Source organism: Simochromis diagramma, unplaced genomic scaffold (assembly GCF_900408965.1).
Source record: "Simochromis diagramma unplaced genomic scaffold, fSimDia1.1 OVJJ01000421.1, whole genome shotgun sequence".
NCBI classification, from domain to species: Eukaryota; Metazoa; Chordata; class Actinopteri; order Cichliformes; family Cichlidae; genus Simochromis; species Simochromis diagramma.
In genome coordinates this window covers 7,915,420-7,927,772 of record NW_024387250.1, presented here as the reverse complement: position 1 = coordinate 7,927,772, position 12,353 = coordinate 7,915,420, and the positions used below count along the sequence as shown (strand labels likewise).

The window sequence follows — 12,353 nt, the reverse complement described above, 5'->3', positions numbered from 1 at the left end:
AATTGATGAGCATGTTTCCTTTCATTGAGTGCTACATTACAGTGTCTGGCTGCAGCGAATCATCCATTAGTGATTGTCACCGTTCAATTTGATTGTGCACTGCCGAACATCCCAGGGCAGTTAGAGAAAGGCCTTGGTGTTAATTCAGACTGAGAGCAGGAGCGAGAATAAGACTCTCGGGGCGTTGATGGCTGTTGGAGTGATGAAGATTGGTGTGCGATATGAAGCCGTTGAAGTGGCAAACAAAATGCAAAACACAGAAACAAGGTCCTGGTTGCTGCAGCTTTGTGTGTGAAGACATATTTCAGCCAATCAACCACAGTGTTTTATGCTCCAATCTCACTGTCTTTCACATTTCTTTTGTAAATCAGAGAAGAAATCATACTAATACCCCCGTACTAACATCTGCTTTTCATCACTTGACCACAGCCGTAGTAATTGTTCCCATTAAAAAGAAACCAGCTATAACTGGCAACTTGAATGATAGAGTGTTAGAGGTAAAATGAAGCTCAGTCTAAATGTCAGATGGGAATCTTCACATGGGTGTTATCACACTTCTGCCCATTAAATCTGACTTCAGAGCCTCTGTGGGATCATTAAAAGTGCTGTGGTGAGCCTGATACACTGGCTGCTACATGGCACCTGTGTTTCAGATAAGGCTGTGGTAGTGCTGTTAAAGAGAAGCTTCTCGAACCCTTTGGTTTTTAGGTTTGTGTCATGACAACCCCAACATTTTTTGTAAGCACTGCGAGCCATTTCTTAATCTTACATGTTCCACTGTTAGGCTTACTGTGGGTGTATGCATAATACAAAACATAATTCCATATAAAAATACATTTATTTTGAACAATTTCAAAATGGCAATTTGTTCACAGTAAGAAATGTGATTCCAAACAAGACGATTATATATAATCGACAAAAAGGAACAATATCATAGAAGTTTCATGTTTCATGCACAACTCTGGGCAAATGCACAACTAGACTATAAGACAAGGTGTTTAATAGTTTGTTTAATGTGTCAAGTAAAGTTTAAAATCACAATGATATATATTTATATATATATATTTATATATACAGTACTGGCTCACCCCAATAAAAGTCTTTTATAGTCTTTTATCACAGATAATTAGGGCATGCTACTGTAAAAAAAAAAAAAAAACGAACAAAAAAAACAAAACAATGAAATTAAAAAAGTGGACATACATCTTGCTGTGAGACTTAAAATCAAGGAAAGACACAACTGCCTGCTCAGTGGGCTGCCTTAACGACAATGTATGAAGATGCTAGTGTACAGATTTAAATTCCATCTTATTCTATGTACATGTTGTCGATATTCCCCCTTGTAAGGCCAGACTTTCATGATGTTGTATACCATATTCTGAGAAACAGTCATTGAAAGCACCATGTTATCTAACAGAGCAGAAACATACATCCCTGTCTTATACTCTTTACCAACAGTCACATATGTATGCATAAGCATTATATCTACAACTCAAAGACCTCTAGTTTTAGGATGGTAACGTTTAGCTTGAGCATAAAGTTTAAGAGGTTAATAGAATAAATTATATGATTTAAAAAAAAATCAAACAATCTATTATATTTTTGTCTTATATTATAGTCACACTCAGGAAACAGTGACGTGAGCCAAAATTACTGAGACTGTGTACAATGATGATCTTGTCACCTGAAATGATTGTTTCAAAGACAGGGACCAGGTTTGCAACCACTCGCAGTCAGTTGCCTTTGGTGGATGAAGACAGCAATAAAACGGTCAGTCTGCTTTCAGTTTGAATGTAGCTGGCTCTACATACACAGAAATTCACATTAAACGGAAATTCACACAAACTATTTACAGAGTTCAGCCAGAACCTCATAGATCTGAAACAGAATTTCCTCCACAAATAATGACATCATTGCTGCAAAATGACAGAGATGGTCAGCAACCTTGCTTTCATATAGAGATATAACCAGAATACAACTTGTTGGCAACCAGTTGAGTCATGTCTCCTATTTCAAAGAGATGCGCCGCAGATGAGTTGTGCTCATTGGTGCAGACTGACTCAGATTGATTGCATTGTGTTGCAATCTGTGTTTATAAATTAGACTGCAGTTTTATGCAAACCTTTGCTAACCTGTCTGAAGGTGACTGCACTCAGTCTGAGTCAGGCCATGATTGTTTAGAGACAAAGGTTGAAGGTGTTGCATGCTCAACTTCTGCTTCTTATTTGCAATTGGTCGCCAAATGCAAAAAAAATCTGATGCAATCACAAGGCCACCACCCATTTTTCATAGTCATAATGGGGTTGCAGTGCTAGTTTTATACTAGTGCAACTGAGCTATTATGAAGGAAGAGCAGAATGTAATCTGCCCCATCATGCAAGTCTTTGTTGGATGGGTTGACTATCCATTAAAGCTGTGTCCACACAACAAGTGATTCTCAGCAGTGCTGTGACCAGAGACCACAAAGTCAACCTCAAGTGACTATAGATCAAAAAAACTGCTAACAAAGCAAAGTGGACAAGTCCAAGATAAACTTTTCTCAAAATTGAGGCAATCGATTGAAGTGACTACCAGAGAGATGCTGGTGATTGACTTACAACCTGGTAATCAATACAGAGCATAACCGAGGCAACCAGAGCCTGGAATGATCGCTAGCAACCAACTGTTGGTTTCAGATGCATGAATTGCTCCCTGTGTGGACACGGCTCTTCAGGATGTAACAAAGAGGAAAAAGTAAACAAAAAGTATGAATAAAATAAAATATTGTAATTGACAGAGTTCATCAATTTTAGTCAAATTAGTATGATAGAGATAAATATGAATGCAGCAGAACCTTTTTATTAGATGGAATCAGTATTTTCCAGCCTTGTTTAGTAGTATTCTAATATTCCCACAGGGCTGTCCTTATGACAACTACTGAGAAATCAATGTCGAGTTTACAAACTATAGTAAAGCCTATCCATCCTCTCTCTAGTACTAACCTCTCCATTAATAATATCCTCCTTCTTATTAACATTATACCCATATATTCCTAACACTGTTTTCTCTAGAAGGGCACCTACCAAAGCATCCGGGGTATTTGTTTTCTAGTGCCCGGCCATGTATTTCCCAAATACTATACAAAAGGAGTAAAACAATATTTAAAGCAGCACAACATCATCTGAGTATTCATAATATTAATAATGTTCATATTAGCAATGTAGGATCCATGGCATGTGGTAAAGAGCGAGGGAGTCTTGACGCCACTTACTTTTTGCTCGTTGCTGCACTTATTAACACATTTCAGCATTAACTGTCCCCAAACTAGAGGCCCTGTTGTCTGGCTCAGTGGATTCATCTTTATCATCTGGTATTGTAAACTAGATGCTTATTCTATCCACACGAATAAAAAAAAAAACATGTCTCGGAACGATAGCAGCTATTGGCATGAAAACAAAGAAGAAGAAAAAAGACCAGTAAATAAAACTATTTCAGCACAATTGAAACACAACAATCAGTACTTACTCTGTAACAGAGCTCATGTCTTAGACATTAGTACAGTTTGGAAATTCCCTTGTAACAATTCTCTCCATATTTCTGCCAATTCCACCTGAAAAAAAGAAGAAGAGGTGAACAAATTATTAAACTGAGTAAATAAAATAGCAGGGGACCGCTGTGGCATGATTTGGGTTTTTTGTGTTTTTTAATTAAATGGCTTGTAGAGGCTTTTATATTTAATTGCATCATTCATGCATTTTGCCTGAAACACACTAAAAGAACATGGCTTATCCGAGCAGGGCTGAGCTGGTGATGACGGTGGGCTGATAAGATACAATCGCCGTGACAAGTGGGGTCATTCAGATCGTGCAGACACTGGCTTATTCGAAAGTTGAACTTCAGCGTCTCAAACATCTCAGTTCAATAAATTCAGCCATTTGTATAGAGCAGGCTGAACCTAATTTCATGTTCATTCTCATAAGTAATAACCTGCAATAAATTCATTAAGGTGGAGACCTGGCTGTCAGTTCAGATTTAAAAAAGACATACTGATTTTTTTAGCTTTAAATTAATCTTATAAGAGGGATGTTTTAAGAGTAAAACTTGTGTAGCCTGCAGCAAATTGAGTATTTAATATAAAAGATAAAATGAGCTTTAAAATTGAGATCGGAATTCTAGTGCTTTTTAAAATGAACCAGAAACAGTAACTGTATATTAACTAAAGTGAGCTCTTTCACCTCTATAAAGCTAAAAGCACAGCTCAAAGAAATGAGCAGAACACTTGATTGTCACACAGTCGGTTAAACATCAAGTTTATCAGTCTGTTCAGTTAGGAAGCATAAACTATTGTAAATCCATTTCACCTGCTTTGGTAACAGTGAAAGTGACAACAGGTTCACTGGAGAGGCAACAACAAGACAGCTGCTAAAAAAGGAATGTTTCTGCAGGAGGTGGTCACAGACAGTTGCTCTCTCCTTATCCCTCCCAACTGAGTTTTCTCTTATTTTGCTTTTTATTAGTGTCCTTGTCACTACTGGTAGCATGAAACAATACCTGCAGCCCATTCAGGCTGCACAGGTAGCTGCCGCCCAGGATGGCGCATCCATACATGCCATCACAAAAACTTTGGTGTATGTCTAAGGACAGTCTCAAGATTGTGGACATGATACCAAAAGACTGGCTAATAAATGCAGAGAGGTGGACAAGACCGAAGAAGGGCATCAACCAAGAAGCAGGATCAGCCTCTGCTCCTGTGTGTGCGGAGAAACAGGGGGAGCACTGCCAGAGCCTTACAGAATGACCTCTAGTGGGCTCATTGTGCATATTTCTGACCAAACTGTCAGGAACAGACTACGGGAGACTGGGATGAAGGACTGAAGTCCTTTAGTGGGAAGTGTGCTCACAGCCCACCACCGTGCAGCTTGGCTGGCATACGCCAAAGAATGCAAAAATTGGCAGTATCCACCTCTGATCCCCTGTTGGCTTCACAGATGAAAGCAGGTTCGCTCTGACAATGAGTCAAAGAGTCTGGAGACACCATGGGAAACTTTATGATGTCTGAAACATCATCTGGCATTACAAGTTTTGGTGTGGGTCAGTGATGATCTTATCCTTATCCTTGCAAGGTCATACAGACCTGCATACACAGACTGCTGTTTGGTACCAGGAGGGAATCCTCAGAACTTTTGTCAGACCTTATGCAGGTCTGCATTGCTCTCATGTGTCCAGAGGGCATTTAAGGCAGTGATACACTGACTGGCTCTCATATTCACCAGGCCAGGGCTGATGATCTTGGTTACAATTGATGTCGTTACATCATTTTGTTTGCAACAAATTATACATTATACATCAGTAAATAGTTACAACTTAGATATGTCATATGTCTGGATGGCTGCTGTAAAGAGACAGAAATTAGTTAAATATGTTTTCAGACATGTTAACTTCCATTTCTATATCAAATGATTCTTATTCTAGTTAGGTTTTGTTTCAAATTTAGATGGTTCTGTTTTATTTCAGACCAATACATAACAAACATTACCAATGAAGCTGCAATAAACCATTTTTGTGGCTGCTTTGGAATGCAAAAACAATTAATAAACAGATCTGTTCAGATTTATGTGGCCAATTGTTTTGCAGCAAACATGTTACTTTGCACAACCAGTTGTTACAGAATAACATGATCCCCTCTTTCAGCTCTGTGTTTGGTCTCCTATAAAGTTTTTATAGCTGAAAAATGTCTCAGTATTTTTGCCATCTAACTTTTAATCTTGACTACTTGCTGTTTGGTGCTGAGCTGCTGGTGTTTTTAGAGCTTTTTCACAATAAGAATGGACTCAACATGCTAGTTGCAGATTGCATAGCTAAGGTTAAGTCCACTGTAAAGCCCTGCAAAGCTGAGGGGAGCTGCAGAGTCAGAGGTTAATTCTCTGTAGGTTCATCAATAAGAACACCTTTCAAACTGTCCTGTCACATTGCCTTTTGACACACTATTATTAGAAAACAACTCAGAATCAATTTAAGGATGTCACTTAAGAGTAACCATCAATGGAGCACATGCAGGATACACCCGAGACTGATAGCTGTGACCAATTATGTAGCCGAATGAGAGGTGCTCTTCAAAAGTTACTGCTTCAGTGTTTTGTCTCTTTGACCAAGAGATGACATTTGATACTCCTACACTGAGTCTAGTGAATTCAGGTGTAATTTTTGGAGGTTACATGCAGTACAAGCCTCATCCTCCTTTCAAAAACAGTTTCCTTTTTCCTCATACAGCATCAATTTTGTACGTACAAATGCTAATCAGAGAATTCTAACTTGTCTTCCTTAGTTGATTGCTAGGTAGACTGGTCCTGACAACTTCCTGTCTTGTATAATGTATCATACATGAATCCCCTTTCCAGCATAATTAATCCCCATTTCAACTCAACTGTAATTTTCTACAGAGCCCATATGAGCTGTCATTTTAATCATTTAGTATTAACATATATCAAATGAAAGTCCTTAACTAAGCTGCCAAAAAAATGTTCATTTAAGTCTGTCAGATACTGCTTGAAACATTCAAATCTTCCTTTTAACCTTCATGAATTCTGACTGTAATTTTACTTAATAGCTTCAGCGGCATTGTGACAGCTACCAGTGATAAGAGATTCTTCTTCTTTTTAAAGCATGTAAGGATATTTGGACTAAAGTGAGGACACATAAAATCACTGAACCCACACATTAATTAAATTAAACTCTCTAGGGAAATATTTCCCACTGGCTGGTGGAACACCTGCCTTACAAGACATGGAAGGTTCAGTACCGTATAACAAATGTGCTCTATTTATTCCACATTTTTAAAAAGAGTTCACAAAATTGTGTAGGTAAATCATCGATGGCAATACTCAAAACAGATGAACAATCATATTAATCCTGCAGTAAGCTGAACAGCGACTTGGACTAACAGATGGTAGACTTTATAACGTTCCTGTAAAATAGTGAAAACCGAATACAGCAGACTCAGCTTTCTGGGAACATTTATATCTCAGCCAGAATTGGAATACATGAAAATCAAACCAAGCTGATGAGTACTAATGAAATCTTTAAGCAGCAGGTTGTAAATTCATTTAGCATAGCGAGCCACAGATTAAAAGCCCCATGCTGCTCTGCCCTTTTCTAAATAAACACTCTCGAAAGCAACTAAAAAGGAGTCAATTTGTTTCAGATCAGCAAGGACTTGGTTGAAACAGCTGAGAAATGAAGAACAGCCAAAGTGCTGAGTGACCAGAAAAAAGGCCTGCAGCCCACATGTCTGTGTCAGGAGCACTGCAATGCTAGTTTTGTCAAACAGTCCACACCGTCTGCAGGGACTGAATAGTTCTCATCTAAAAGACATCACAGCGGATGTCAAGCATAGCAATCAAAAAGTTAACTTGTCATGGCGATATCTGGTTTCTGTGCAGATGCTGCGGTTGTGCTCAGGCTGTGCAAATTGCAAAAATATGACACACAGCATTGATAAAGACGTCGCAGCACCTCAGACACGCACTGAATTCTAATGTATTTTTGAGTAGTTTCACTAAAAAAATAAAAGACATGCCATTTTAAATAAGAGCAAAAGGAACATCATCGTATTTTCAGTCTACGCTAAATTAAATTTCAGATTTATTCAAATGCTCAGTGATGTTTTTTAGGGCAATAAAAAGTTAATCAGCATCTGTCTTTTACAATAACATTCAGCCTTTAAACCCCGTATTAATAAAATACATATTAATACATTAAAAAATAATCACAGTAGGTTCTCATATACTCTTAATGTGGGCCTGAAATAAAAGCTTGCATCATGATACACTGTCTCTTCATTGATTGAAAGCAACAAAGTACATTCGTGGGGAACTTATACTGTACTTGACTATTTGACATTTATACTATATGTTTACACACTATGTTTTAACATAAAGTAGGTCCAGCATTTTATTGAAATATATGATCTAACATGTTAATACAGTATGTAAGGCAGAAACAGAGCTTGCACAATTGGAACAAGCTTGAAAGTGAATATTTGATCTGATCATCTTTAACTCTCTTAGCAGCATTCTTGTAATTTCTTTAAGTAGTCTTCAGGAATAGTTCTCCAGGGTTCTTGAAGGACTTTCAAAGCTCTTATTTGGATGTTGGCTGCCTTTTGTTCCTGTTCTCTATCAAGATGATCCCAAAATGCTTCAATAATGTTGAGATCTGGACTCTGAGGAGGCCAATCTGTGACTGATACTATTTCAATTTGTGCTTTTTCTATCCTGTAGACACTCACTGTTGTACCTCACTTCTGACCTCCTCCATTCATATTGATTATGATTTGAACAAAAAACTTCAAATGTGGACTGATTACTCCATGAGACCTGTTGCCACTAATTTTCAGTCCCGTCCTTCTGTAATTCTGCAGACATGAGCTTTTGCTTCATGTTTCCCTACCTTAATAATGGTTTCTCGACAGCCATCATTCCACTGAGACCACAAAGGGCCAGATGTGTCTCTCAGGCTCTGTGTCAAGTTGTTTTTCATTTGTAAAAGACATGACTTTTAGATATGGCTCATACTTCATCATCATGCGGATACTTTTTAGGCCTGCCACTTCTTCTTTTGTCCTCCATTTGTCCAGTTTCCTCAACTTTTTTTAAGGATACACTGCACAGCTCACTGCGATCTGCCAGGTTTTTAGCTAATAGCACCGTAAGAATCACCTTGTTGTTGCAAAAAGTAATATTTTGTGTATTTCAATCTTTATTGTTAACATTTTTCATACAAATTACATTTTTTGACAGGCTAACAAAGTGCCAAACAATACAATTTAAAATTGGTTCTTTGTTAGGTTTTCTGTGATGTGTAGATACAACACTGTTAATCCTGTAAGCCAAGAGCCTGTTTAAGCTTAAATGATTTATACCTCAGTGTTAAGTGGTTCATAAAAATACTCTGAAAATGGTCAGGTACAAGAGCTGCACTGAAAATAAGTAAAAAAGCAACCAATGTCAAAAGAAAAACTTTGAAAGACCTTTAGAAAGCCTGGAGAATTATTGCTCCTGACCATTAAAAAAAATTAGACATAGCCTGGGTACTTGGAAGCAACATATATAGAAAAGAGGGATGCCTCACAACCTTTGCACAGTAGTGCAGCCTCACTACTCCATTAGTAATAATTACGGCACATTTTTCAACAACACAGTCACAGTTTGCCTGCAGTAAAGGCATTTTGAAAGGATTACCTATGTTCCTCGCCTCCAGCTCTTTTTCCATGAGTTCTTTCTGGGAGGGAAACTCACTGAGCTTGACCTTGGACATGGTGTCATTCTGACCAACTGTGCTTATCACTTCTGGCTCCTTCTCATGGCTGTCCTCAGTCTGGACGTGGACCCAAGGGATTTTCCTAAGAGACAGCAGAGCAATAAAGATGATTAGCTTTTGATTATCAAGTGAGTTCAACAGTATTTACTTCGTTATCTCAATAAACATACCTTTTGAACTTGTAGATGAAGAATGCAGCTAAACCAACAAACACCACAATGAGCAGCATCAGCATGGCTGACCCACTGGGAAGTGAGTTTGAGTCCACAAGTGGTGCTGAAAGCCAAACACCATAAATGAGCACCAAACCTTTTACATAATACGTGTTAAACCCATTCCTTTTTCCTAAACCATGTCCTATTCCAAGGATATTACTTCATTACCCAATGTCATGAAGAGCATATCCCTACATGTTATCCCCTCAGGGCATAAAAAGCACCTTTAGGAGGTCCACTGCTTCTCTCCAGGGTTCATACTGCATGCAGCAGTAGCTTATGCATAATCATGGCTTTATAAATGCTGAGATGCAATATTCAAAGTATTTCCTCTCACTGCCCATCTTTCTCGCCGTCACAGAGAAGCCTATGAAGTCTTTGACCTTTCCGGATCATTTTAAAGGCAACCCAGACCTTTGTATGCAGACACAAATGAAGACAGATCCATTGGTGGATGAAAAGGGTAAAGACACGCGAGGTGATCGACACGTTTTTACGATATGCTAATGACCCGGTGACCCTGTGAATTTCCCGTGCATATCAAACACCTGCTTTGTCAATCATGTGATTGATTGGCTGACTTCAAAGAGAGCTACTGTCTCATAGCCTCAGGTGCAAAACTGGCACTCTGTGAAGGATATTTAAATCCTGTGATATACAGCATCGTCCGTCTCTCAGGAAACACTTTGTCTTTGCCTTGCTTTATTTTTTCAGAGCGTCGTTAAAATTCAATGTCAAACCAGTCTAACGAAGACACATCTTATCTAATGCTCTGTGGATCTGTAGACATGCTGTATTAATCTGCCGTAAAATAAGCCTAGGGCCTGTTTGAGTGTTTTGTTTTCACATATCTCTAAAAGGGTTTCAATGTAACGACTGCTGAAAACTTACCCAGAGTTTGCTGAGTCATGTACACAATAATGCGAATGTCAGCTTTCAGTTCAAACTGGATCAGGCCTTGGTTCAGTGCAGTGACAAAAATATTTGATATCTGTCACAGGATTTTAACAAAAACACACAGAAAACACAAAGGTGTACATTAAAATTTCACGAACAAGCAAGACATTTTTGGAAAAGAAAAGATTGATACAATAATTAGCTCAGCTTAGCATAATGACCGGTGGCGCCATTGACTGGCTCTCTCCATCTCTCCATCTCTTCAAAGATTTGCCCGATAATTAACACATTACAGTGCATTTCTCTCGCGTTTTGCACTTACTTTGTTTGAGTCCTAGCAAAATAAGCAGTCTGCAGATCTTTTGTGAGCTCAAAAGCTTTTGCTCAAGATCATTTAACAAAAATAAATAAAAATCAACTATTCTGACAACAAGACAGGAGCCTGAGATGGAAGTGCCAGAACTGAAGATGTTAAGAGTTTTACTGAGGATGTAGTGAAGGAGGACGTGCAAGTGCTTTTGTGACAGAGGAGGATGCTAGGGATACGCTAAAAGAAGAAGAAGGAAAAAAGAAGAAATAAATACCAACTATGGAAACATGCATACCAACCATATGAACAAACAGTCTTATTATCCTATTAACAGCCTTTAGGTCCTCTTAAATATCTAGCATAAATATAAATACAATGTATCTTTAATGTCCAGGAAACAGCAGCTCTACATAAAAGCTGACATGATCTACATTATTGTGGCTCTTACCATCTCAAGAGCCGCTTCGCTCCCACTCTTGTGCTCAGTAGATGTCTGCTCATCAGGCAGAATAAAGAGCTCTGCTGTAGTTGGAAGCCCTGGATACAGAGATACCAGCAGCTGATCTTCATGAATCCCAGACACCTGCAGTGACGCGAAAACACGACAGCCAGGTATGGCTTTACTCTGAAGGCTAAATTCACACTAAATAATGTGTCTCCTAAACAAAATAAAAGAAGAACACATGGGTTACAAAACATCATGACTGCTGTGTCATTTTAGCGCACCCGTATAAAATAGTAATGACCCTGAAAGCCATTGGTGTTCGCTGTCAACTGCAGGAAAGATCTCTTAGGAACTGATGTACCTGTGATAGAGCTGTCCGCACCACACGGCCTATGTCCTCCCTCCATTCGGGGATGTCAGGATTGTGCTCATCAAGCGCTGGCGAAAACGACAACAGCAGTGACCTGAAGAACTCTGGAAAAAAGGTGAAGTGATGTCTGTTAGAATATTAACGCTACTTCTAGTTTAGGTTTTGATTAATCTGATGTGCAGTTTTGTCCTTTTTCATTTGGCAACATCTGCCTTGAAGTTAATTGCTCCTCGAGATTTCGTGTTCGCATACCGTGACATTTTATTCATTAGATAAGTCCACGTTGACATCAACGTGGCGAAGCTTGCAGCGCTGACCGAGAGGCATCACACTTTCCCTGAGATAGCATATTGCATATTCATGTAACAGGCATCTCTCCAATTAAAGTGCTTTGAAGACTGTCTCCCCCACTCACCTTTAACAGTTATAACTTTTGAATCCTGCATTACAGTGCTCCCAGAAGCAACCTGGACCGTGACCTTGCTTTTTCCTTCGCTCTGAAATGTGTGTGAGATGCTTCCCTCCAAGGTTATAATGGGCTGGATTTCAAAAGGAAAAACACAGAGAAATGCACAGAAAAAGCTGCATCCTCATGGCTGAATATAGAACACTACGTATATCTACTGTATAATGAGGGGATGCTGCGCTGAACACAATCAATCTCAGGCAAATATAATCAACCATCCAAGCTGGATCCTCCAGAATGGCACAGGGCAGTCACATACTGTCACTTTTTCCATGATTTGTGGGGAGATCTGTGTAGATTTACACTTTCAGATTACAAACAAGAGCACAAAGACATCAAGGGAGGAGTGGGAA

At 38.9% G+C, this 12,353-nt stretch overlaps 1 protein-coding gene across 2 annotated transcripts in view; it reads right to left on the bottom strand.

Moving 5' to 3' along the window:
- Window positions 1-589: 589 nt before the first annotated feature.
- The window catches only part of sorcs3b (sortilin related VPS10 domain containing receptor 3b), a 54,208-nt gene continuing 42,444 nt past the window's right edge, over window positions 590-12,353 (bottom strand). Inside the window, exons 21-28 of one of the 2 annotated variants that reach the window (XM_040001498.1) lie at window positions 11,950-12,073; window positions 11,526-11,638; window positions 11,168-11,302; window positions 10,404-10,503; window positions 9,468-9,573; window positions 9,219-9,379; window positions 3,505-3,589; window positions 591-1,803 (exon numbers count right to left, since the gene is read on the bottom strand). In XM_040001498.1, coding sequence (XP_039857432.1) covers window positions 3,525-3,589; window positions 9,219-9,379; window positions 9,468-9,573; window positions 10,404-10,503; window positions 11,168-11,302; window positions 11,526-11,638; window positions 11,950-12,073 — 804 coding nt within the window. In that variant the 3' untranslated portion in view covers window positions 591-1,803; window positions 3,505-3,524. Of the gene's footprint in view, window positions 3,590-9,218; window positions 9,380-9,467; window positions 9,574-10,403; window positions 10,504-11,167; window positions 11,303-11,525; window positions 11,639-11,949; window positions 12,074-12,353 lie in introns of both variants that reach the window. The other variant, XM_040001497.1, reaches the window with a different exon arrangement.